The 24,920-nt window shown below is 34.3% G+C and overlaps 5 protein-coding genes and 1 long non-coding RNA gene across 10 annotated transcripts; 3 read left to right on the top strand and 3 right to left on the bottom strand.

The window, feature by feature from the left end:
* Nucleotides 1–1,763: 1,763 nt before the first annotated feature.
* On the bottom strand, nt 1,764–6,055 carry LOC111299452 (uncharacterized). 4 transcript variants are annotated; one of them, XM_089747443.1, is made up of 7 exons: nt 5,821–6,055; nt 5,256–5,380; nt 2,983–4,169; nt 2,717–2,767; nt 2,552–2,650; nt 2,279–2,443; nt 1,764–2,140 (listed from the first exon to the last, which is right to left on the bottom strand). In XM_089747443.1, the coding sequence occupies exons 3-7, from the start codon at nt 4,147–4,149 to the stop codon at nt 1,988–1,990; spliced, it is 1,635 nt and encodes a 544-aa protein (XP_089603569.1). In that variant the 5' UTR covers nt 4,150–4,169; nt 5,256–5,380; nt 5,821–6,055; the 3' UTR covers nt 1,764–1,987. The 4 variants fall into 4 exon arrangements, with proteins under 4 accessions (XP_089603569.1, XP_089603571.1, XP_022750377.2 ...); XM_089747445.1 differs by having other exon boundaries at nt 5,260–5,380; XM_022894642.2 differs by lacking the exon at nt 5,256–5,380.
* A 4,071-nt stretch (nt 6,056–10,126) lies between these two features.
* Nucleotides 10,127–11,136, top strand: LOC149513704 (uncharacterized). Of its 2 annotated transcripts, none has more exons than XR_016329821.1 (3): nt 10,127–10,343; nt 10,542–10,683; nt 10,935–11,136. It is a non-coding gene; the product is annotated as an uncharacterized LOC149513704 (long non-coding RNA). The 2 variants fall into 2 exon arrangements; XR_016329822.1 differs by having other exon boundaries at nt 10,131–10,343; nt 10,532–10,683.
* A 2,537-nt stretch (nt 11,137–13,673) lies between these two features.
* LOC111300459 (uncharacterized) lies at nt 13,674–15,227 on the top strand. Its single transcript, XM_022896086.2, has one exon. The coding sequence runs from the start codon at nt 13,719–13,721 to the stop codon at nt 14,946–14,948; it is 1,230 nt and encodes a 409-aa protein (XP_022751821.2). The 5' UTR covers nt 13,674–13,718; the 3' UTR covers nt 14,949–15,227.
* Nucleotides 15,228–15,316: 89 nt separating this feature from the next.
* LOC111300458 (uncharacterized) lies at nt 15,317–16,658 on the bottom strand. Its single transcript, XM_022896085.2, has one exon. The coding sequence runs from the start codon at nt 16,111–16,113 to the stop codon at nt 15,742–15,744; it is 372 nt and encodes a 123-aa protein (XP_022751820.1). The 5' UTR covers nt 16,114–16,658; the 3' UTR covers nt 15,317–15,741.
* Nucleotides 16,659–17,273: 615 nt separating this feature from the next.
* LOC111300457 (uncharacterized) lies at nt 17,274–19,351 on the bottom strand. The gene is made up of 2 exons (XM_022896084.2): nt 19,023–19,351; nt 17,274–17,954 (listed from the first exon to the last, which is right to left on the bottom strand). The coding sequence occupies exons 1-2, from the start codon at nt 19,325–19,327 to the stop codon at nt 17,501–17,503; spliced, it is 759 nt and encodes a 252-aa protein (XP_022751819.2). The 5' UTR covers nt 19,328–19,351; the 3' UTR covers nt 17,274–17,500.
* A 2,686-nt stretch (nt 19,352–22,037) lies between these two features.
* Nucleotides 22,038–24,400, top strand: AFR (Galactose oxidase/kelch repeat superfamily protein). The gene has a single exon (XM_089747442.1). The coding sequence runs from the start codon at nt 22,979–22,981 to the stop codon at nt 24,098–24,100; it is 1,122 nt and encodes a 373-aa protein (XP_089603568.1). The 5' UTR covers nt 22,038–22,978; the 3' UTR covers nt 24,101–24,400.
* Nucleotides 24,401–24,920: the final 520 nt, after the last annotated feature.

Below are 24,920 nucleotides of genomic sequence, written 5' to 3'. Positions count from 1 at the left end.
AAAATCCTGTACCAACAACCCTTACTCCGACCCTTACTCCGTTCAGTTGGAGTTGCTAGTGCTTACGAGAGCATTTCTTCGACTTCACTGTGCTCTAAGATATGAGAACATTAATTTTCCAGTATAACCTTTGTTGTTGTAATTGGTAACATGCAAATGCTATGTTTTGTTGAGTTGTCCATTATTATTGAGCTGGTTTTCAATAAAATTATTTTTGGAAATTTTTTTAATGTTTTCCGTCATTTCATTTTTGTCACTCACTATATAATAACCTGAAAACTGTTTTCTCAGTTTATCTGCACTGTTACATGCAAAAATCAGGGATGGTCGGTAGGTAAGTGCTCTTTTTAATTGATTATGCTAATGTTGTTCCTTCCTCTTTTGCACCATTTTATTTGTTTGTTCTCAAAACTCATTTTAAGAGATGCTCAATGTTGTATTGCTTTTAACCTATGAGTTTCTTAATTGTATGTTTGAGGTTGGGGTATTGTTAAGCTGTAGGGATAGGCTAATTCATATTATGTAGATATCTGCATCACTTGTAAAGATGAGAAGAAATCAGGCATATGCAAAACTTATTGTAAATATCAATGAATATTTTGTTAACCTTTATTTTTTTTCACCCTAAATATATATATATATATATATATATGAAAAAAAAATTTACTCAAGTGGCTTATGTTGAAGCTGCAGAGGAGGTTAACCAGATCGGCATACATGTAGCATGATGTAGATGGGTCACAGTGATTCGTTTTTTGTTACCATTTCAGCTATCTGGAACATGCAGCTGGCATTGAAGTTCAGTTGATGAACTAACTGAAAGATGTTTTATATTTTGAAAGCACCAGCAACTGCAAATTTATGTACCGATCAAGCGCTTGCTGATGGTGGCCGCGGGACACCCATGAAGGACTTAAGTTGGACATTATTAAATGAACTTAAATCTACCGTCTACTGTCTACTCTCACGAGGATCCAAATTAGAATGTCAACGATGGTATGAGAGTTTTGAACTTTGAAGATAGACTGTTGCAAGCAATGCTTGGGAAGATCAACGTAATTATAATGTTGAACATTTAAGTTAGACTACTATAAATAGATGTTTAATGTTTTCAATCCCGAATTAAAAAAATACAACCTTCCATCAACGGAGGGAAAAAAAAAAACGATACAACCTTCTGTAGTTTGCAAAAATAGTTTTGGAGCTCTTGTTAAGATTTTTTATACCCTCATTCCAATTTGATGCGACCCCATACCTCCTTCCACGCAGGAAACAATATCCCTGATGTAACCAAATCAAAAGTTGAAAATGCAGGTGAAAATAAAAGGCAGGCATGGCTTACAGATACAGAAAGGAACGAGTAGAAGCCACCAAAAGGGCGTCAAAGCCTTTGCATTACTGATCGGGTGCTTCCCATATTCCCAAGTCCAAAATAGAATTAGAAGTAGAGAGGATGGAGTTCAATTGTAAAAGCGACCGCATCATGGAATAATAGAAACGAGGGAATTCATGCAGAATTATTTCAGGGGAAAATGAGGGAATAAAGAAAAGGAAAGTGGCTTGTAGCTGTTACTTTCACATAAGATCCTGTATCGCTGTTTATCCAACCTTCAAATATCAGCAAATTCCTATAGCATCATCTACTGGTCTGGGAGAATCATCAAAGTAAAAGATCTTGGCTTTGCTAGCAATTAAGGAAGGGATGATAAATAAGTACATCAAGCACCTAACTGACATTTACCAAAGAAGAGGGACGCTCAAAGAACAGCAGAAACATGCGTATTTTGATTCACATTTCTTTTATGGGTGAATGAGTTCCAGTGCAGAGCCAAAAGCACCCGGTTTATTAGTTGATCCACATGAAAGCGATTTGATATTTACATACGATCATAAAATTAAAAGAAAAAATGCTGATGAGAAGCCATCAATTTGTACAAAAGAAAGAAAACTCGGTCTCTTGCCTTCTATCAATTCAAATTCAACTGATTTATGAGGTGAGCGAAAAAGACTGATTGGGTTCTGCTGATGCTTTGCAAATAGGGCACCAATTCTTCACCCGCAACCATTCCTGTATGCACACCACGTGATACCTATGCTCGCACTGCAACCTCCCTACTTCATCTCCAATGACATACTCTTCCTGCAAAAGGAAAACCAATTGATGGATTCCATTAAGTTGAAACTGAAACCTGTCTAGAAACCATTGCAGTCACATCCTGAGGAAAATAGGTAGCATATTGTTTTCTCGGATAGAGTGGAAAGTTATATAGTAAAGGACCTGACAAATACTGCATTTGACATCATCCTTTTCACCCTCGCAGCTGACATTTGCATCCTCTGAGGATGTTGCCTCATAGATGATTTTTTTAACACATTTTGACAATGCTTCTTCGGATAGCGCAGTGCTTACAGTACCCATCCTCTCTTCTAGAGCTAGTAATTCCTGTCAAGATAGCAAGAAAAGCTCATTTCTTAGTTTCTGTAACAACAAACATAAAACGGGGAAAATAAAATGCCAACTTAGCACCAACGTAGCAAAACAAAAGCAAACCTCATATGACATATTATCTATATCCAATCTCATGTCTCTATGCTGGTCATAAAAGTTTAGGCCATTAAGGAACAAGCTGGTTTCCAGAACAAGTAATTGCTGCAAGACAGAAACAGAATCAACATAGAACAATCAGGTAAAGAGAGACACTTCAAAACTAGTTACCTCATATGTCAACTCTTCATCTTGTTCAATCCTCTCAAGTGCTAATAATACCTGTGTAAAAATAAAACCATATTAACAGATGAAGCTTCATTATATTAAAAAATACTGCAAACAAACAACTAATGGTTCATTTTTGCAAGTGTAAAATATATTGGCAACCCCACTCATTCCCTTCCCTGAGTTCTATAGAAAGAAAAAATGAAAAACAAGAAAGTTACAAATTCATCCATAAGACAATGCAGGTCGAAATATCTTGTTAATTGTACCTCCGCAATGCCATCCATATTGTAGCGCCGGAAGCTATCCCGGTTCGCTGAAGAGCGGTTAATGCCAACTTCTGAAGGACTGGACGGCATAATATTGGGTAAACTCTCACTTATACTACCTGGTCTAGTACGAGTTGAGGCAATTTCTGTGGAAACAGGATCATTCAAATTGATAGGTATATCACATTGAGACACTTGCTGCATGCCTACGGGGGACTCATTCAAAGTTAAACTATTTCCATCTGCTTGGTTAAGGGGTCTTCCTCTACCATAACTAATGTTTGATCTCCTAGTCCTAACTGAAGAAGCAACACCACTATCCCTGTTAGGAGGCCAATTTCTGGCTCGCCTTGAATCAGAAATAGAAACACCATAGCTAGCATTGTTCCGTCCCTCCAAAGACAACCCACTCAACTTCTTTCCCCTGGTGGAGGAACTACCCTCTCCATCAGAATTTCTCTTTTTTACTGTATCTTTCCTTTTGCTGATGCTTGAATCAGATGATGAACAACCAGACGGGACAACATCAGAAATAGAGTTACACCTTAGATTTCTCAAACCATACCTGCTTGTGTTAGCACGAGTTGCATGGGAAGCATATCGAGATGCCAAAGTTGATGAACAGGCCAGAGTGTCCAGGTTGCCCAACCCAGATCTCGGAATAAAGTTTCTTCTTGATATTGGGTTTGATGATACACTAGAGCTTCCAGCTTCCATCACTGTAACTTCCCTCGAATCAGCATCATTAGAATCAGGCTGAAGCCCTCTTTGAATCTTTCCTAGTCTGGGAATAAGTTCTGACACTTCTGGCTCATCCTGAACACTACTAGTTTCAGATGAATCTGTTTCCAGCTGAGATGGTAGCTTTTTCTGAGGTTTTCTAGAAGACTTTGTAGGGTTTCTAACTGCAGAGTATACTCTAGAGGGACTTCCAATTATTTCCTTGCCGCTTGATGAAGTGCGGTAAGAATGCCTCAAAGATTTGGCATTTTCAGAGCAGCCACTTGGATTACCTTTCACAGAGTTCAGCCTGCCATCACATCCGATTCGATTGCAAAATTGAGCCTTTCGTTCTCTATTATTAACATCATCCTTCGTGATGAGACCTGATCCCTTGCCAGGTACAACAAGCCCTTCAACAGCCCTTTTACCGGTATATCCATCCATCTAGTAAGTATCCTTTATATCTGGAAAAATATCAAAATAAATGTATCATATAATAATCAAAGAAACCCTTCGCCATGACATAACTTGGATTCAGGAGGGAAAAGAAAAGCCTATAAACCATAATTTAATTTGCAGGCATACACTTGTTGTATACTGCAGGAACCTGTCATACTTCATTGGACATAAGATAATAATTAAATACATTGCCTATCTAAACATCCCACTAGCCGGAGCTCAACCACATTGCCAACAAGAATCTTCTTCATTCCAAAAGATAATTCTTGATACCCGCTTGTATACAAACTTACAAGCTTTAAAAAATGAACCATTTGTTAAACTTCCAAAGCAGGTAACGTTCAACCCAACACAAACATAATAAACATGAAATTGAAAGAAGAGCACATGTGTTCGTATATATCCAACCTTAAAATATCGCCTGGTCACAAAAACCTAATTTAGTACCCCTTCAAATTATTTGCTTTAAATGTTTATAACTTAACCCAGTTAAGATGTGTGCCGTTAAACCAATCAATCAGCAATGCAATTGCCCATTAAGTTGAAGAAATCCGCAAAAGATAGTAACTGGCAGCATTAGTTAAAAGCTACCCAAATTTGGAACCATAAAGGTAGAGACTTGCAACCTATTTTCAATCTAATTAGATCTGTATTGCAGTAACCTATGCCTCCCAATCCCAAAAGGAAACGGAAAAAGAATACAAACTATTACCAAAGGTCTATTTGCAGAACTTTGTCCTTAACCCAAATTAGAAACCCGATTCTATTTTACAATCCACCCAGCTTATTCACCAAGAGATAAAGAACAAATTATGCCATAATTGCATAACATAATTATGAATTTCAAACTTGAACATTCCCAGAAATAAATCCAAAAAGAAGAAGGAAAAATCACCTCAAAACTGAATTGAATCAATAAGATAGATAGATGCTTGAGAAAAAAAAAGATTAAAAACGAAACATCTTAGGATCAAACATGTTTACAAGGAGAGCCTTTTGTTGCTTTCTCAAAACAAAAAGTAAATAAAAAAAATCACAAAACTGAATAAGAGGAAAAGAGAAACAAAAAAAAAAGGAGGGTAGATGATCACATGCCACAGTACTGTATTTGATCCCAACAAAAGTGGGTTTCTCTCTCCCTTTGGTTTTCAAGGCCAACGTTTTGTTTGAATTATCCTCCACACAATCATTTTATTTTTGTTTCACCTCTTCTTTTCTAAAAAAAAAAAAAAAAAAAAAAGACTTTGTCCGTGATTTAAGGGTGGAAAAAGCTGATGGAAATTGAAACTTAAAAGTAGAGTAGACAAAGGAAACCAAACCAGATAAAAAAAAAAAAAATTGAATAGTTCTTTGAAACTAAAGAAGAATGATCACTTCATCAAAATAATCAATCTTTTTTTATATAGAATATATTTAAAACTTGGATTAAAACAAAGACCCGTTAATTGCCAAGGATTTTTGTTTTCTTCAAAAAGAAATGAGCTATAGTATGTAAGAATTTAATAGAAAACGATCAAAGTGAGTGGGTTGAGACTGAGAAAGAGAATTTATGGACGTATAAAAGAAGAAAGAAATTGAATAAAGGAGGAAAGAAGGGAAGGAAAGCAAGGAACAAATTAAAGACGTTAAATTTGAAGAAAAATAACGTTCTTCTACCTCTTCGCTTCTCCGTCTTCTCCTTTCGATTCTTTGAATATACAGAGGGAGAAATTTTGAAGTCTTAAAAGAAGATGAAAAAGAAGAAAAGGCTGTATGTATTAAAAGGAGAGAGAACAGAGGCAGCCCAGCCAACATTACAATAAAAAAAAATGGAAAAACGTGTATAACAAAAAAAAGAGATCCAATGCTGCCTCTGCCTGCGAACCCAACTCTATCTAATAATCTTTCTTTTATATAATATATATATATATATATATATATATGTATAGTTTTGGACGGAAAATAAAGAAAATGCAGAACAAATGGAACCAAATTGAAGGAGTGCTTGCGTTGCCGTCCCGTCCTAACAACAAGTTGGGGTTCAGTGAGGCCCAAACCCTTGATGTCGGGTTAGGATGGTCAAAGATCAACGGCTGAACGAAACTGTGGTGTCTCCGTTTTTTCCTCAATAAAATAAAACATCCAAAAGCAAAAAAATTGAGAAGCAGCTTAATTTTGTGGACGGAAACGGAACGGAGGCCACACCCCACATTCCACATCAACAGTTAAACCCCATCTCATTTTATTTGTCACCTTTATTTTTTTAATAATTTCTAATTTATTGTTTCAAAAGGAATAATAATTTCCAATTTATAACTTTATGTTTTTTTAATACAATCAGTAATATTTCAATTTTTTATTTGAGTCTAATTTCGTTTTGGAACAATTTTAAAATGTAATTCTTTATATAATACATTTCAAAATTTTATTTTTTAAATACTTAGATAATAATAAAATCCAAATTAAAAAACATTATTATCTTGTTCGCTGAACAGTACTGACGCAAGACAAACTTTACTCAAAGACGAGTGTGAATAGGGGATCGAGACACGCGTTGTTTTATTAATTGATATGATGCTTTTTTTTTTTCTTTTTTTAACGAATATGATGGCTTTTAATCACGTAAAATTGACACTATTTTTTTAAATAAATTTGAAATTGACACGTATTCTATTTTTTATGTTGATGACTTAATGTCTTGCGTTTATTTACGTTCTTTCCTTGTGTTTACTTGTTGGATCATTTTGTTTTGATTTCTTGAAATCACATTTGAGATAGTCTTCTTTTGTTTTGAAATTCCCATTTTCTTTGATGCTTTCGACTAATATCACAAGTTACATTCAAAAGTTTCATAAATTTTATTTTCCTATTTGGGTTTTATTTTTCCTTTAGCTTAATATCCAAGTTTCTATGTTTTTAAATTTGATATTCACACTTAAATTGTAAGTTAATAAGTTAAAGGCAAGACGCATTTTTTTTATTTTTTTATATTTTATATATAATTTTTAAATAAATTTTAAATTATAATAATTTTTTATATTTTTTTTATATCATATCATTTAATATTTAAAATTATCAAATCTAACAATAATAAATTTTTTTTCTCTGATTTCAATGGGCAATAAAATCTCATATAAGAAGCACGGTATTTCAATATGGTAAGGTACTGGGGTGCATTTAAAACGTAGATAGGTAGATAGATGAATGATAGGTGGGCGATGGGGTCCTTAATTTCACTTGCCTGTTATGCCCATTTGCACATCTATCATTTCTTATATATTTCTTTTTTTTTTTTTTTTGAGGAAAACTGAAATTGAAAAACGTATTCTTAATCTGATCAAGACTTGCATGTCTCTATATGATTGGCTTACATAATAATAAACAATAATAATCCCTTCTTTTGATCAAAATTAACATCAAATATAGATAAATTTTTATATATGTCTCAACCTTATCTTAAGTGTGATAAAACCAAAATTGTAGGAAAAATTAAGACAATCAACCCATCTAATCGGAGTATTTAAAATCTTTTATCACTATTTGCACACTTCAAAAAGTATCGTCATATGCATGATCCATTTAATTAATGTTTCACCTTCCTTTTACTATTATTATGCTTTATAATTATTAATGTTTTACATTATATGATCAACTTGTATGACTGATCTTGTGTTTTGGGGCCAACATGAATTTGGATTCATGTGTTTTGGTTACCTTATTCCTAATTTAATTTTAATATATCCTAATCTTTTGAACTACATATTTTTAATTTCATCTAACAAAGAAAAAAAAATAGTAAATAGCAACACCTGTAATGATAAAAAATAAAAATAAAAATGGAAAGCTCACATGTGGGGAAGAATGAAGGTGAACCCTTTGAATCTGAGTTTATGGGATGGGGAAGCTTGAAGGAACAGATATGGTAGGCAAATGTGACTATTCAACAAACTAATTAATGATGGATTATATATTCACTCCATATTGATCAGTTAAATTAGCACATGTATAATTATGATAAGAATGAAATCATAATGTGTTGCGGGGAGTGAAAGTATTTGAATCAAGAAACTTATTTTGGTCAATTTGCACCAAGAATTGCTCTCAAGGGAACTTTTACTTAATAATAATTGTGGAAAACTGGTCACTTAACCAACTAATGCAATAATGGAAGCCTTTTTCTTTTCCCACATGTCGATGGAATGAATTTATGTGTCTAGTTGCTTAATTTTCTCATCAAATAATTTATATATATAAAGAAGAAAAGCTGCACAACCTCCCCAATTTAATGAAAATTTTAAAGTCAAATTATTGCGGATTAGAACAATTATGAGCCCTGTTTATAATTTTTTTTGGGTTAATGGTAATGGAGTGGCATAAGGATTGTTGTAGAAAGAGAAAAATAAATATTTGTTTTCTTTATATATAGAGTTTTCACTTCACTTCATAGATGAATGAATTGATCAACCAATAAACAAATTTGTAGATAAGAACAATGCGGCATCATTATAATATGTGGAAGGTCAGTCAAGCCCAAGTGTCACGGGTCAAGATTTAAACTTTGAATTCGCGTAATTTCAAGATTCGGACATTTATTTTTTTGATGTCTTAAATCATTCTGACTATCACGATTCACACACTTGTGAGGTATTATTTGTTTAATCCCCTAATCTCATAATTTATCCTACAAAAAGCGACTTACAAAAAAAAAATAGTGTGAACCCTTTTATATTTCAATGACTCTCATTTTATATTTGATTTGAGATTTATGACTCATCTTTAGATCCGAGATACAAACATGATGATAAACAAAATAATGGATCAACTGAAAAAGTTTCCTACATATCTTGTTGTTGTTAGACAAGTGCTTTTTCTTGGAAACATTAATTAGCGAATTAGACGGACAAAGTCCTCTATAACAAGTCAATTAATTTCTAGTTCTCTTTGTATTAGACAGAGGCCTTAGTGGAGTTTTATTTAATTTACTTTTGTGGCGCTTAGATTAATTAAACAAAAGAATTGAATAAGAAGAAGAAATGAGGTAAGAATGGCAATTTTTTTTCTTTTGCAACAAAGGAGGAGTAACACAAGGTGAGGTCCAAGTCCCCACCATTCCAGTGGTGATGATGACTACAATACTATTTGATTCTTATGATTGGGTTAAGCTCTTGTCGTTAATTTGTTAGATACATTAACATTAAGATAAACTTTGGATTATAAAAATGGATGTAAACTTTTCCAATGACCTGCAGGAAACTAAATAAATATATCTTTTTTTATAAAAATAAAAATAAAAAAAGCAAGGGGTAGGTCAGCAATTTGATAATACGTGGACAATAATATATGAATTAATTAGTGATTAGAGGGAGATTATGTACAGGTTTGCTTAACCCACTAAGCGTGTTGTATTAGGTCCATGAATATTTTGGAATGGCGTGTCGTGTGGGCAAAACCTTATAGAAATTGCCAAAGCAAGAGGAGAAAAAAGTGGTAACAGTAATGGTTGTTATCACACTTTGCAGAAGCAGAAACCATTTTTTTTTTTTTTTTTGTGTATGATAGTATTGTTTTGGAAGATGACGAGTTGGTTTGATTTGGATTTGGTAATATTATTGCGAAGTATACGTAGGAAAGAAATTATGTTATCTACTTTTTCTTACTAAGTAATTTTTGTTTTAAAGATATATATATAGCATGGCCTACTACTCCAGTTCAGTCCAGAAACACCAATAGAAAGAAACAAGAATTAAGCTTTTATACTTTATTTAAGAATATAAATGATACATTTATATTTATAAATTATTTATTTTTGATTTAAAAAAAATTTTGAATTCGATTTTATTATTATTGAATTAAATTTGAATTCAAATAATTCAATTTATCGAACGAATTGAATTTGAGTATTGATTGACTCGAATTACTTGTGAGTTTATCATATTTTTTTATTTTAATATATATTTTTATTATTTTGTCCTTAAAATTTTGACTTTAAAATATAAATTCTTAAAACTAAAATCTCTATCTCTTTCAGTCTTCCGACTCTCCTCTCCCCCTCCAATCGCGCTATCCTGTCTCTTTTAATCTCACGACTCTCCTCTTCTCCTTCAATTTCATGACTTTCCTCTCTCCCTGCCCAAGGTGTTATTCCATGGACATGATAAAAGACTTTGTTCCAATATCTGTGTTTTCCGATGCATCCCAAGGTAAGCATATGTTATTCTTTTTTTGACAAGAATAATGATGAACTAGAATAGGGATAGAGGGTCTTTCCAATAGTGTTCACATGGACACTTGGATTCACCTAATCCAATTCACTCTGTCTTCTTCGTTTTTGGTGCATTTGTTCCTGTTCAATTTCATCCAATTGATCCCACGCTTACTTTGTTTCAAGAAAATCAAAGTGGGGTCTTCCAACACTATCTCACTCCAATACTTACCTAAATCCTGCTGCAAAAGTGTCCGAGCCTTCGGTCGTTAGGGTCTCCAATGCTGGCCCTGGTGTTAGGGTTTTAGATCTGCAACTTGAAGATCACAAGCTCTCTGGTCTGTTCCTTTCCTCTTTACTTCCATTTGTTTTTCGTTGAAGTTTGGTTTAATTTTAAGGCTGTAATTTGGATTTTATTATTCATTTTAAATTTAATTTGAAATGAAAATTATATAATGTTGGTGATTTTGGCTTATTTTGAGTGATAATCTGATTTTGTATTCGATTTTGTTCAAAGTCCTTTATTAGTTAAAAATAAACGTTAATGGGTCTCCACCACTTGCCTTTTTGCTTATCATTTTTCTAACAGGAGTAAGCAGATTGATATATTTGGAATCTGATAATGAGTTTGAAAGCGGTTCTAGTGGGGACAATGAACAGAAGAAAGGATTGACGGGTTCTGACATTAATGAGTTAGAATAGCGTTTTAAATTTGTTGATTATGAATCTCATCTAAGTTTGTTAATATTGTATCTCCATCTATATTTTATGTGATTGTCTGATTTTTGAAACTTTGCTGTGATTTTGAAAATGCAAAAGGAATCATATACAATAGTTTGGAATCTATTTTCTTTTAGGTTAATGGAAGTTTCAGGAAGTATGATTTTTAGGTAGTCCTAATCTAATCTAAATGTGTAAGGAAAGTTCTACTCAGTCAACTTATAAACAAGAAGATGTTAATCCGCTGCTTCCTCTTGAGGTGTGATCATAAAATGGTGCATTATTATTCAGCCTCCAAAATACTACATATTCCTCAAGTGCTTGGTGAAATATTCGCCTTGGTCTGTGCGCATCACAATCTCAAATCTTTCCGCTTCGGGGGAGAAAGGCCTTTAATGTCTAATTTTGTCAAAGTGGAGAAAACAAAGGATCAGGAATCCAAAAATCACAAATTTTTTATTAAGCTTCAAGTTAAACAAATTCGAGTGCGACTTAAATTTTATTTCGATTTAAATTTAAATTTTAAAAATAAAATTTAATCGAATTTAAATGAATTTTAAATTTTAATTTTTGAATCGGATTCAAATATTTTAATTTATCATACGATTCAATTCAATTATATATCAAGTTTTATTTAATTAGCTTCATATATATAAATATATATATATATATATAAGATTTGGCTATGCATTTGATTTTCGCTTTTGTTTAGATATATAAGAACGTACAACTCCACCTAACTTCACGTCAAAAGGAATAACTACTCTGCTATATGTTCCCCGCTTTAATTAATCATATATATTCTCAACTACAAAATTAATGTGAAGACAAAGCATATACAAGCAAATCATAACAAGCTGCCAGACGGCCCTTTCTCTTTGGCCGTCTAAGATTTGCATTTGAATTGCTAAATTAAGACAGATTTTCATTTTCATTTTTTTTAAGCAGACCATATTATTGCCTTAATTTATATGCCTTCATCATATAATAACTCTCTTCCACAATATATATCTACATTATTATTGGCTAGATCTACTAGCGTTTGTTTCCAAAGGATACTAACAATTTTTAACAATAAAGGTGAGATAAATTGGGAAGAGGATTAAGGATGGACCATCTATATTAATTATATATTCTTCATGTTTTGAAAAAAACGTAAGATGAGCAGAGTCATAAATAAACTTGTTAAATATATTAATGGAGGTGGGCTACAAACTATATATTTTCCCTAAGATGTGCAAATTAAGCTGTTTTCATTCACGTTCAAACCAACGAAACTATTATAAGCTATACTTTAGAAAATATATATATGTTGGGTTGAAAAGGTCAATAATTCCCATATGTCTCGGTTAGTTTTTGGTGAACAATCAAAATTTAGTTTTAATATCAAGGGTCGACGGTCTCCACCACCGCTACAGCCAGTGCTACCTTTTGAGTTGTGCGGAATTCACGCTCCTTGCCTTAATTTTATCAAACTTAAGAAACCTCTTTTTCTCCTTCATATACTCTTCTTCTTCGTCTTCAAATCATTTGAATCCTTATTTTGTTCCCTCTCTTTCACTCTTCCATGAATTTGCTTTCATCATCAAGGTACGCTACCCATGAATATATATATATATATATATCCCTTCCTCATCATTTGATATTGCCTTCTTTTTCAACTGTTTCATTTGCTTGTCTTGCTGGATCTATAGGAATTTTGCACGCAATAATATGATATAGTCCTACTTTTCTTGGTTTCTTAGGAACCCCAATAGAAATGTATTTATATCATTCTATGCTAGTCTTTAGAAATTTGATTGTGTATGGCAGCAATGTATCGGCAATGGCATGCTGTTTTTTTTTTTTTTTTTTTACTTATATGGATTTAGATCTTTCCGAAGCAGAATCAAATCGCTCTTACTTTTAATTGGAACTCAGGCCTCGGTGCTTCGGAATCTCTTAAACATTTTTCATTTGTAAATGTATTCTACATATTAGTGAAGTTTCTCCTTCCATGCTAGGTGTTAGAACTTGAATGTATGGTTTTTTTTTTTTTTTTTTTTTGGGGGGGGGGGGGAGCTAATTGTAGGTGTGGCAGCCCTTAAGCTATGGTATGGGTACTAATTATCCTGCACAACTATTCATCAAGAATTTAGACTTCCACAATGTAAACAGAAAAAGGTTCCTCTCCTAAAGGACAAATGAGTAATATATAGTATCGTCTCTCTTAACTATGGGTGATTTTTGAATTTAAAAGTTATTCATTTTTTTTCATTAAGAAAAGGCTGGATTTTTCATGTAATATTGAAAGGACTATGAAAATGTGATTATACTAAATAAAATATGTAATCATCCATACCATAAAATGGCTAAGTTGAAATTCGAGTAGCAAACTGACGGTAACATTCATTTCTGTTCAATAAGCAACTAATTTAACTTCTGCATTTTCTTTCTTTTAAGAGGGACTTGAAATCTCTATGCATATGTGGTTAAAAGAAAAGAGGATTCTTTTCGACCAAATATATAAAAAGAAGAAAAGAGGATTTTGATGCTTTCAGCCATATGTTTTTTCTTGGGTGGCGGACTCAACCCTGGTTATCGTGCTTTATAATAATGCAGGATTCCGTTACCATTTTCTTAGTGGATCAGGTCAGAGACACCCGACGATTTTATGGCAACAACAAAAAGAGAAAGCGCTTTGGGGAAAGAGAGGAGGGGCAGTTCCCCTTCAAAGTCTTCCATCGCCCATGGCCATAGAAGATCCTCTCCAGGTTCCACCCAAAAACAAGTACCAAACTATCTCAAGCCTACATTAAGCTCACGCAGTGATGCTATCAAGAATGTAAAAAAACCTGGACCGGAAGACACCTCCCAAAGACCTGATCTTCTCAGAAGAAGATCTTTTGATAGGCCTCCATCAGCTGCTCGAGTCCATAAGGCACTTATCTCTCCAGGTCGAGATAAACCAACAACATCCCGGTCTGTTTCTTTTGCCTCTAAATCCACTACTTCACCTAAGGCAACTTTGGAAAGGGTTCTCAAAAAGCCAAATGCAGGAAAACCACAGACGTTGTCTTCGTCTAGGAGCATGAACAAGACCACTGGTTCCACCACTAAGAAGGGAAGCACTTCTTCAGCTTCAAAGAAAACTCCTAGTAGTCATGATAAAAAAGAAGTGCAGAATCTTGAAACCAAACATGAAAATGAAGAAACTTTGGATCATCAAGTTGAGGAGGTTGTGAAAGATTATCCGGGTGAGATAGATTATTTCGAAATACCAAAAGCTGAAGAAAATGAACATCCGGATGTTGTAAGTACAACTGAAGTCAACAGTGTTGAAGAAGGAAAAGTTACCCATGATGATATTTCTACAGTTTCTCAAGAACACAATGTGCCTCAGACAGAAGAAATGGAAGATAAGGTTCATGAAGAAAAATCTGATCATACTCAACATGATGAATATAAGGAGAATGACAGCAAAGAGGAGATCAGTGTTGATCATTATCACCAGGAAGAGATTCCTCATGAGGAGGCTAAACCAGAAACTGAAGATGAAGCAGAAGATAATGAAACTGACGAGGTAACTGCTACTAAGGAAATTGGAGAAGAAAAGCAACTTGAGAGCAGGGAGGAGAACGGTGAAGAGAGCCAGCAGGGGCTTGAATTATGTAAAGAAGAAACAATTGAAGAGGAGGTTGAAGAATCAAAGCCAGAGGCAGAGAATGTGGTAGCCAAAAGCGAAGTACCAGCAGAGAATCGGAAGAAGGAATCTCCAACACCGTACAATGATGTGATTGAGGAGACAGCCAGTAAGCTACTTGAGGAGAGGAAGAACAAGGTGAGAGCACTGGTTGGGGCATTTGAGACTGTCATAGATAAAGAAACTTCTAACGCCAAATGATATAATTTCTCCCTCAAATCGGTAGACATATAAATAAATAAACCATTTCCTGAGATTCACACTCGCTTGTAAACACTTTGTATAGCTTATAGATTTCTCATCATCATCATCAACTAAGAAATGAGGTTGCCTTTGAGTTTTTGGTTATGTTTTTTACAATTCCTTTCGACTGTTGTATTTTATTCTTTCGATCCTAATCTTCCCCTGATTGTCTTTGATCTTGTAAACAAATTAATGTTGCAACGATTTCGAAAGGAATCCAAACAATTTGAACATATATCATGCAGTTTTAACCACTGCACCGTGACAGTACACATTGCATCATGCACAAAATGTATGGCAGAAAAAGAAGCATTTTCTCATAAAAATGTGCCTTACATAAAACATTACCATATACAAAACAGACTGGACCATGTAAAAAAATCATTATCATAATAATACAAAGATCACTCCTCTCCAATCCCCATATACCAGAATTTTAAGTTCACAAAGAAAGCAAAATGGCAGAATCCCTTTAGAAACAAACCCTTGAATTTCATTACAAATAATACACAATTCAAGTTTTTACAACCAATCCTGCATCAGGATAGAAAAAATAAATAAATCAATAAAAGCTGAAAGCTCAAGCCACACCGGAAATTCAAACAATTTAGCAGTATAAATATGGTATAAAACCTAGCCAAAATAATAATAATAATAATAGCTAACCTCGTTCTTGATAAATCTTGTAGGGGACGCTTACAATAGGTTACACCTCAATCCGCTTGATTTGACATATCTTCAGTGTTGGAGATTAGTCTGTGTCCAACTCCAAACTCCTGGTTTGGCAGTAACTTTGCTCCAAAGAAACCTGCCTTTCTAACCAAAGCTGGCGACGGAAATTGGAGATAAAAAGCTCCGCCCTTTTGTCCACATCATCATCTGCAGCATAACTTGTCACTCTTTGAAGAGCTCGAACCGACCCTCTTTCATTGGATTCTTCATTTTCAATGCAGCCATGCAAACCCAAACGATCATTAAAGCTCAAGCTAAGTCGCCGCCCGCCGGAAGCGCTTTGGAGGAAGCAAAAAAAGCGCCATTTGGCTCGGTTTAAGCGAAGCAGGGAGTTTATCTTCCTCACAGCTTTCTTGAGGCGGCCGACAACAGACCAGTTTTCTCTGCCCATTTTGTTGTTTCAACTTTCAATTCAAGTGAGAGTGCGTTGATGCAATAATATTAGAAACTGATCGGAGGTTTATGGTTTTGGAAATACGCAATAATATTGGCGGTAGAACCTGAGGATTCTGGAGCAAGATTCGATGTTTTTGGACTCGGAAGCTTGTCAGGAGGAATGATTAGAGTGTTAAGTTAACGCCCGCGACAACTTATATTTTTGTTGCAATTGCATGGAAGCGTCATTGTCAAGGATTACTATAATCATCAGACTGTAATTGGAGAATTGAAGGATTGATTAAGGCTTCATTTGCACCTCACTGGTGCTGCATTTTGGTGATTTTTTTTTTTAACAATTACGTGGTAATAATGTATTTGTATAACAGCTGCATTTTGCATGAATTTTTTTTATTTTGAACAACTACATCGTAATAATGCATTGGGATAACGGGTGAACGGTTTTGTGTTTGCACCCAGATAGTATCACCGTAGCGTAGCTCAAAATTTTCACCGGACGCAAGGGAGTCCAGTGGGATTTTCAATTCCCACAGAGCCTTTTTTTTTTTTAAATATGCCCGTCTTGATTTTTTTTTTTTTAACTTTTTTGCCTTTAATTTTTTTTTCAATCTTTTTAATTATTTGAAATATTATTATTTGTATTAATTATTAATTAGTAAAACTATTATTTGCAATTAAAATTTAATTATTCATTAATTTCATAAATATCAAATAATTTAAGAATTTCATTTTTTACAAAATTTAATTTAATATTTTAAATGATTTTTTTCTCATTAAATTTTTTCTTATCGTCACTACCATTATTTTTCATTCAAATATATATCTAAAGTTAGAATAATCAATCTCATTATTAACTGATTTTACTTTTATCACTATTTTCATTCTCATATCCCATTAAAATGGTCTCATGACCTAATTGGAGTGTTGGTGCTCGTAATTGCAAGACTGTCCCTTTTGTTTAAAAGTGTTAATTAGCTCATTGCCCAAGGCTTGTGACCAAGTTTTGGCTTTTCGCTCGGTGAGAACGGAGACCTGAGACATTGCAAATTCGATTCGCTGAAGCAGAATCGAATGGCCAGGTATTCACATGCTCCATCAGTCCAATGGTTCCTTCAAAACACGCTCAAGAGGATATAGGGGTCAGTTCAACAGATATTTCGCTGAACTATATAAAGCCAAACTTAATTATACATTACCAAAGAAATACAATGTTAATTTATCTGCGAAGTTGAAGATATGCTTATGCCTATCACGCATAATCCTTGTCAGACTAATTCCAAAAGTATCAGTTAACGCAGAGATACAAAATTATTCAACAAAAAAGGAAACCTTAAAACTCACGAAAATGTGGACAGCAGCCAAGATGGCAAGCAGTTCTAAACTCAGGAATTTGCAGCCAGCTGTTCATGTAAGTCAACATGTGAAGTATCTTCCTCGATACTAGCACCAGTTACTTGGCTGGTTCTTCCATCCTCAATTCGTTTCTGTTTCCCTGACCAGCCATACATCTGTCTTCTGGCATCCCTTCGAGCTGCTCTCTCTGCTAGCTTCAGGTCTTTGAAACCTTGTTCAAACTTTGCTTCATCCTCAGGTGAAAAGAATGCTACCTCCATTTGCCCAAGCTCTTCATACATCTTCTCAATTTTAGCTTTCCAGAACAAGCCCATTTCTGTATCCATCTTGTGGTAGGGAGTTTTCAGCAGGTATTCATCAATTCCACCTGCCTTGTCAATGCAACGAAGGGCATGAGTGGTGACTTTAACTTGAATGTGGCGATCTAAGATATAACTAAAGAGCCGCTTCTGCTGGACATTAGGCTTCCAAGTCCTCCTCGACCTGTCACAACCGTTAAACAAGGTTAAAGTTTCCCAATTTATAGAAGGGAGCGCAACTTCATAATGAACACAAAAAAAAAAAAAAAGTCTCTATTTATATTGCAGTTGAGAAACTTTTAACGCAGGAAATTGAGCAAAGTAATAAGAAAGTTTGAGCAGAAAAACACAATTTAAGTTTAAACTTAGCCCAGTTTAATTAAATCCTTAATCCCAAGACTAGTGGTGGGCTACAAGAATCATTTCCTCCATTCTGCTTCATCATGGCCAATTATTGTCTTTGAAAATCTTACAATCCAAAATCTTGTAGAAGTTCTGATCCTTAGAAAGATTTTAAATTTTTCAACAAATGAAAGTTAACTTTGCCAAAACTAGACACTGAAAACACTGATTCAGCCAAACTCACACATATCAGAGTTCAATGTGCAAAAAAAGTAGAATTACTAAATTTGCAGCTGAGAACGAATGGATTACATGCTTACGAGGACATACATCTCAAAATAACATAACATGTGCTCAACAACAACAAACATTCCAAAATATTTTTTCGGAGTAGAGAGAACCACCAATAACAGAAAATCACATAGGCCTCTTAGTAGCCATAGTTATAGAGAGCATGATGACAATCCAATCAGTTGAATATGGTTTCAAGACAAACATCCAAACCCCCAAAATTGCTTCATTGAATGTAATTTCTAGTTATAAAACCGTTTAAGATCCCACGCTTGACTCTGACTCTGAGTTTCCTAAATGACATTGAATAATTTCTAGACTAATTTGCGGCAAATTCCTAAAGTAATCTCTTAATACCCTCACTAAGGGTAAACTCCAATTCACAACGATACTAGCAGACATTACAACCATTGAATAACAACAGCTAAATAGTCAACCTCCAATTATCATACCATACCAAAGATCTCCTCATAGCAATAACTAAAGCATCCAAGACAAAACAATAAGAATGGTAAAATCAATAATTTCAACAGAAATTTAATTTCGGGAGAAATTAAAAAAAAAAAAAGTAAAGTTTTACGTAACAGAAAGGAAAGAAGCAAAGATAGAAAAAGAATACTTGTTTCCACCGTCTTCGCTGATGCGGTTGCCGAACTGGATGTGTCGGCCAGCGTAAAGGCCGCGTTTGGCGCGGCCCATGACGACCTTGCTGTCTGGAATGCATTTTTTGAGCTGCTCCTTCACTCCAGGCGCAAAGTTGCTCTCTCCCACCTTCTTCATCAGCTTCTTCATCATCTCCTTCCCTCTGAACGCCATCTTTTCCTTTTCCTTTCCCTTGCTGTGGAAATAGAACAAAAAACCTCTGATATAATAAAAAATAATCTTACAGAATTGAAAAACCCCTAGATCTGTTTTTCTGCGCATGCCATATGTTCATTTTCGGAAGACGCTTTTTAGGTTTGGACTTCCTCTGCGATTAAGGCCCATACGGTCGGTTTGGAAGGAAGTCATTGGTCAGTCAGCGATTGACATTTCCTTGGGCCAATGGTACTGCATCTTTCTGGGCCATTTTGACATATTTCTAAGGCCCACATTAGCAGATGTTGTTATTTTCAACATTCCGAGTTTCTGACCACAAAAAAAAAAAAAAAATCTCAAATAAAAAAATCCGACTTAAAACATATTTGAATAATATAATGATCCCTTTCCCCCTTTATATATGGTAGTATTTTGGCCTCCATTTTGATAGTTATATTACATCTTAAAAAATAAAAGAGAGATATTCGGATGACATTTTATTTACTTTAATAAGGTAATTGCCAATAATTCTCATAGCCTATATTGCATTTGAAACTTTAGTTTGCTTCCTTTTTTTTTTCCCTCATACTCAATAAAAATTAATACTACTTATCTTTTCTCGGTTTTCTTTTATTTTTTTTATTTATATTTTTTGGGGTCTCCCTAGTTATCATGCTAAAATTTGGAAACTTGAAACAAAACAGTCTTTGATACAACTTTGTGGTGAGTGGGTTGATTAAACAAGAATAGAAGTCAAAAAGACGGTTCTACTTTGAGGCTCTTGTCCTATGCTAAAATGTTGTTTACTTGATGTGAAAGTGATTACCCAAAAAGCAAACCTTCCTCTGGCAGCAAGCAATTAACAAGCGGATGTCTAGTCTGCCAATTTTAAAAGTGGCCATCATCATGGCCCATTACAAAAGGCCCCTTTATTTTTTTAATTGGAAGCGTGTAAATAAAAAAAAACCATTTCTATGAATTTTTTATTAATATATTTAATTTTTGTTAGAACATATTTATTAATTTTAATAAATAATTTTAAATATTATTTTTATATTTATTTATTAAATAAATTAAATATAAATATTTATTTAATTTATTTATATTTATGAACAAATTCATTTAAGACTCATTTAATTTAAAATTCATTTATATTCATTTAATGTTCATTCATATTTATTTATTATTCAATAATAATAATAATAATAATAAATTTATATTTTTTTATCCTTATCTTAATCTTAGTTTAGGGTTCATTTATATTCATTTATAATTTATTTTTTTATTATATTAAATTTGTTTAGTAATAATTTATTCATTATTCATAAACATGTTCATTTGTTATATATGTATTTATGAATATGTTTATTTAACAGTCATAAATTAATTCATTTAATTTAATTAAGTTAAACACAATTCGAACATAAATATCTTAAAATTTAAACAAATTAAACTTAAATGAATAAGATAATTTTTTTACCTAAAATTAATCAAACCTAAACAATTCTAAAAATAAATGAATAAATTACAAACATGCATTAAGTTACATACTCAATTTGTTTACATCCTAACTTCCTTCACACAAATAGCCACATATAAAATATAAAGACCTTTAAATGATGCTACGTAGTGTATAGTCTATAGTTTATAATATTATATAATAATTATTTAGTTAAATATAATATTGAAAAGTATGATATTATAATAATATTTAAAATTATAATATGATATAATATAATATTTTTTTTAATTAATGAAATTATATATATAAAACGTCTCTATAATAATTTTTCAATTTAATAAATACAGAAAATTTTTAAACTGTTCGTGCATTTCCAGATTTAACGAGATTTTCGTTTTCAGTTTCACACATCCCAAAATCAAGGCTTGAAAATGAACATAAATCAAATAAATGCGGAGAAGCACTGAATAAGATTGGGTAGCGAGCGCATATGTCAATTAATGTGCTAGTTGGAATATGTATTTCGTGATACAAAGTCATCCCACAAATCATTCTTTATCACACTCAGAAATTATTATTTGTCAATCATGCCCAATTGCCCATAAATGTTAAAACTCCACTATGTATAATAGCATTGTCAAAGATATGCTTGTAGCAAAAACGTTTGCATTATTTGTAAATTTTTCAATTTTTATTAAGTTTTGGGTCTTTTTTATAAAATAGATATATATTTATATACAAAGGAAAACGTGCGACATGTTGGTTTCAGTTGGAATTATTCTTTTGTAAAATCATATTCAAGATTCTTTTGCTTATAGTCTCTTCACCATCCTCAATTGAACAAGTAAATATTTGGCTAAAAAACGATGAATATACTGCTTCAAAGCTTAGTGCAAAAGGTTAGGTCATAAATCCCATTCAATATTGCTATTGCTCATGTTTTTTTATCTTCTTAATAATTGCATATTCTATCGGCAATTTTCATCAGTAAGGCAACATTTGTGTTCATAAAGAGCAAAAACGACCATAATTCATCTCCAGCTGCTCACGCTTTCTATTTGAAGAAGTAGCAGCACGTGGGGGGGGGGGGTTAATGAATTCCAATTTTGGGGTAAATGCATATATATATATATAATATACACGTGTCAGTTGATCCAAAGAAGCAGCTAAAGTTGATAATTAGGTTTCATTTATTAGATTCACGAGATTCATCCTATAATTAATCATACTGCTTGATATCAGGCTTTGATTAATCATTCCCACCCACCAATAGAAGTAGTGTAGTAAGCGGTACGTAAGTTATTTTTGGATATTTAATTTTTTATATTTTGATAAACATTTATTCTAATTTAGCTTCTAAAGTAAATCATTCACCAAACGCTTAAGCAATAATAGCATCACGTTCACACCACTCTCACCAACAAATTGCTTAAACTTGCACTTGTTCTTGCAAATGAACGCCCGTCGAAGACCGGAAAAAAAAGGCGGATGGGGTAATTATTACTGTTAATGATAATTATTAAGGGATTCGACGTGGCCGTTTCACTAAAGCCAAAATGAAGCATGATCCTATCCAAGTATCCAACCACCACCAGCTCGGCCCTACAACCTCTATCAATTATTTAAGTCCACGTCACTGTTAGGCCGACTATTTCACTGTATAGAATCCAACTTTTTCTGATTTTCTCTTTCTTCAAACCCCAATCCTTCTAGCCTGCCAACCCATATCACTATTTTTAGATCTACCCCATCAACCGCATTATTATATCAGCCAGAACCGCACAGTTACCATAAAATCTCTCAACCAAGTATTATTATTATATTATAAAAAGAAAAGGGGAAGCGGAATCGGAGGCCAATTAGATTTCGTCAAAGCTCCGGTCGCCGGCTGCACGTGCTGGTCGCCTAGTTCATGTTACGTCATTTGTAGCCGAGTCCGGTGTGAATTTTCAATTTTGTAATTATTTTCTTTTGTTTAATCGAACTAGTCCTTTGGATTTTCAGATTTGCCGGGTTTTTGGTGCGTCACTCAATTTACGGTTCTCCTAATATCCCCATTTATAGAAGCTAGAATCGGAACACGCTAACGCTAAAACAAAAACAATCCGGGAAACATTGAATAGTCAAAACACTTTGACCACCGAACCATTTCTTGCTAGGTCGCTCTGTAAAGTTAGCTTCGCCTACTCACCACTTTTCCTCTTTTTCTGTAGAGGAATCTAATTCTACATCTATGCAGTGAAACCATGCTGTGACAAAATTCCTCCACTTATCTTCTACTTATTTTTGGTCTACGCCAAGAGCTTCAAACATTAATGGCGGTTTCCAAGTCTTCCTCGAGTAAACAACAAGACAACTATGATCAAGATAATCACAAGAAATCGGAGCCGTTGATTCCGGGGCTACCAGACGAGATCGCTGAGCTTTGTCTTCTTTATCTTCCATATCCATACCAATCGCTGGTACGTTCAGTGTCTTGCTCATGGAACAGAGCCATAACAGACCCTGGCTTCCTTCTCTCCAAGAGATCCTTAGCGCTTTCGCTACCTTACCTGTTCGTTTTCGCTTTCCATAAATCAACAGCCAGGATACAATGGCAAGCTTTGGACCCGCGATCAGGCCGTTGGTTTAAATTACCTTCCATGCCCTGTCCCAAGGCCGTGTGCCCACCTGGGTTTGCTTGTACTTCGATTCCACGTCAAGGCCAGCTCTACGTTTTGGGTGGTATGCGCTCGGACACAGAAACTTCCATGCAGTCAACAATCGTCTACACTGCATCCACAAATCAATGGTCCATAGCTTCTTCAATGATAACCCCACGATCATTTTTCGCTGCCGGGAATTTTAACGGTAAGGTCATCGCCGTCGGTGGAAGTGGGACCGGGTATAATGATTCCATCACCTCCGTAGAATGCTATGATCCACAGAAGGACACGTGGGACTTCGTCGCTAAAATGAGTATGGGGTTGGCCAGGTACGATTCAGCTGTGGTAGGGAGCAAGATGTACGTGACAGAGGGGTGGACGTGGCCTTTCATGTTTTCGCCGAGAGGAGGGGTCTACGACCCGGAGAATGACACGTGGCAGGAAATGAAGGACGGGATGAAGGAAGGTTGGACCGGGGTCAGCGTGGTTGTGGGTGACAGGTTGTTTGTCATTTCAGAACACGGTGACTGCCCGATGAAGGTATACATCGCTGATCATGACGCGTGGCAGTATGTGGGAGGTGATAGATTCCCACGTGAGGCAATGCGGAGGCCTTTTGCTGTGAATGGAGTGGAAGGGAAAATCTACGTGGTCTCAAGTGGGCTAAACGTGGCAATAGGGACGGTATTTGAGGGACAAAACGGGGAGTTTTCCGCAGAGTGGGAGGTTGTGGCTGCCCCAAAGGCTTTTCACGACTTTTCTCCTTCTAATTGCCAAGTGCTTTATGCCTAAAAATCTCTCTCACGTACTAACTCTTACTAGTATAGTATATAATATCATCATAATTCATATTTCATAATTGTAATTGTAAGACCAGGGTGGAGCTTTACTCTTTTGATTTCAGGTTCTCTATATTATGTGGTGTAATTAAGTCGTCGTGTATTTTGTTTTGCTGGGCACTTAGCCAATTTTTAGATAGAGTGCGTGTAGGGATATGATTTACAGCTCGTTTGTCCTCTATGCAGTGACAGATTGGCAGTGCTAGGAAATTTTTGTTTTCTTTTTGAAAATGAAGGACATTTGTTGTTGGCACTTGGCATGGCGATAAAATTAACTGATTAACGGATATGGGAACCACGGTCATATTTTCTTAATTAAATTGACTGGTCTGCTCCTATCTTATTAAACAAATTTGTTTACCTCAATCTCGCGTAATTATGGAATTGTGTAAGAGTGTTTAAATTTTGATTTTAGCTAAATTAATAGATTTAATCAATTTAATTTAACTAATCCTTCGTTCATCAAATGATTATAAACAATTATCTAAAACAATTTTGATTCCACCACATGTATATCGCTCCAGGCATAATCAAGACAGACATTATTTTTGTGAAATGCATCATTGAATGCCGCAGGGTGCAGGCAAACTAGATAGTACTCTGAGTTAGGATCGAAGCAAGCGAAGTGGTCTGTTTCAATGCTAAATAATTATTTTGGACTCGAAAATCTTAATTTTTCAAAATAAACAAAATGTGGAAGGATATTATTAGGGTCATTTGATGGATAAAAAGATATAGTAGGTTTTCTTTTCAAAGCTTTCAACAAATAATTA

Source organism: Durio zibethinus, chromosome 18 (assembly GCF_047325235.1).
Source record: "Durio zibethinus cultivar Kanyao isolate XHJ-2024 chromosome 18, ASM4732523v1, whole genome shotgun sequence".
NCBI lineage: Eukaryota > Viridiplantae > Streptophyta > Magnoliopsida > Malvales > Malvaceae > Durio > Durio zibethinus.
The sequence above is the reverse complement of the archived record's forward strand: the minus strand, read 5'-3'. Positions and strand labels throughout refer to the sequence as shown.

Coding starts and splice junctions, on each gene's coding strand:
- LOC111299452 (XM_089747443.1), bottom strand. CDS start 4,149: ATGGATGGATATACCGGTAAAAGGGCTGTTGAAGGGCTTGTTGTACCT. Junction 2,444..2,551: donor TAGATAATATGTCATATGAG/GTTTGCTTTTGT, acceptor CTATCTTGACAG/GAATTACTAGCTCTAGAAGA. Junction 2,141..2,278: donor TCAAATGCAGTATTTGTCAG/GTCCTTTACTAT, acceptor TTCCTTTTGCAG/GAAGAGTATGTCATTGGAGA.
- LOC111300459 (XM_022896086.2), top strand. CDS start 13,719: ATGGCAACAACAAAAAGAGAAAGCGCTTTGGGGAAAGAGAGGAGGGGC.
- LOC111300458 (XM_022896085.2), bottom strand. CDS start 16,113: ATGGGCAGAGAAAACTGGTCTGTTGTCGGCCGCCTCAAGAAAGCTGTG.
- LOC111300457 (XM_022896084.2), bottom strand. CDS start 19,327: ATGCGCAGAAAAACAGATCTAGGGGTTTTTCAATTCTGTAAGATTATT. Junction 17,955..19,022: donor AGCGAAGACGGTGGAAACAA/GTATTCTTTTTC, acceptor CGGTTGTGACAG/GTCGAGGAGGACTTGGAAGC.
- AFR (XM_089747442.1), top strand. CDS start 22,979: ATGGCGGTTTCCAAGTCTTCCTCGAGTAAACAACAAGACAACTATGAT.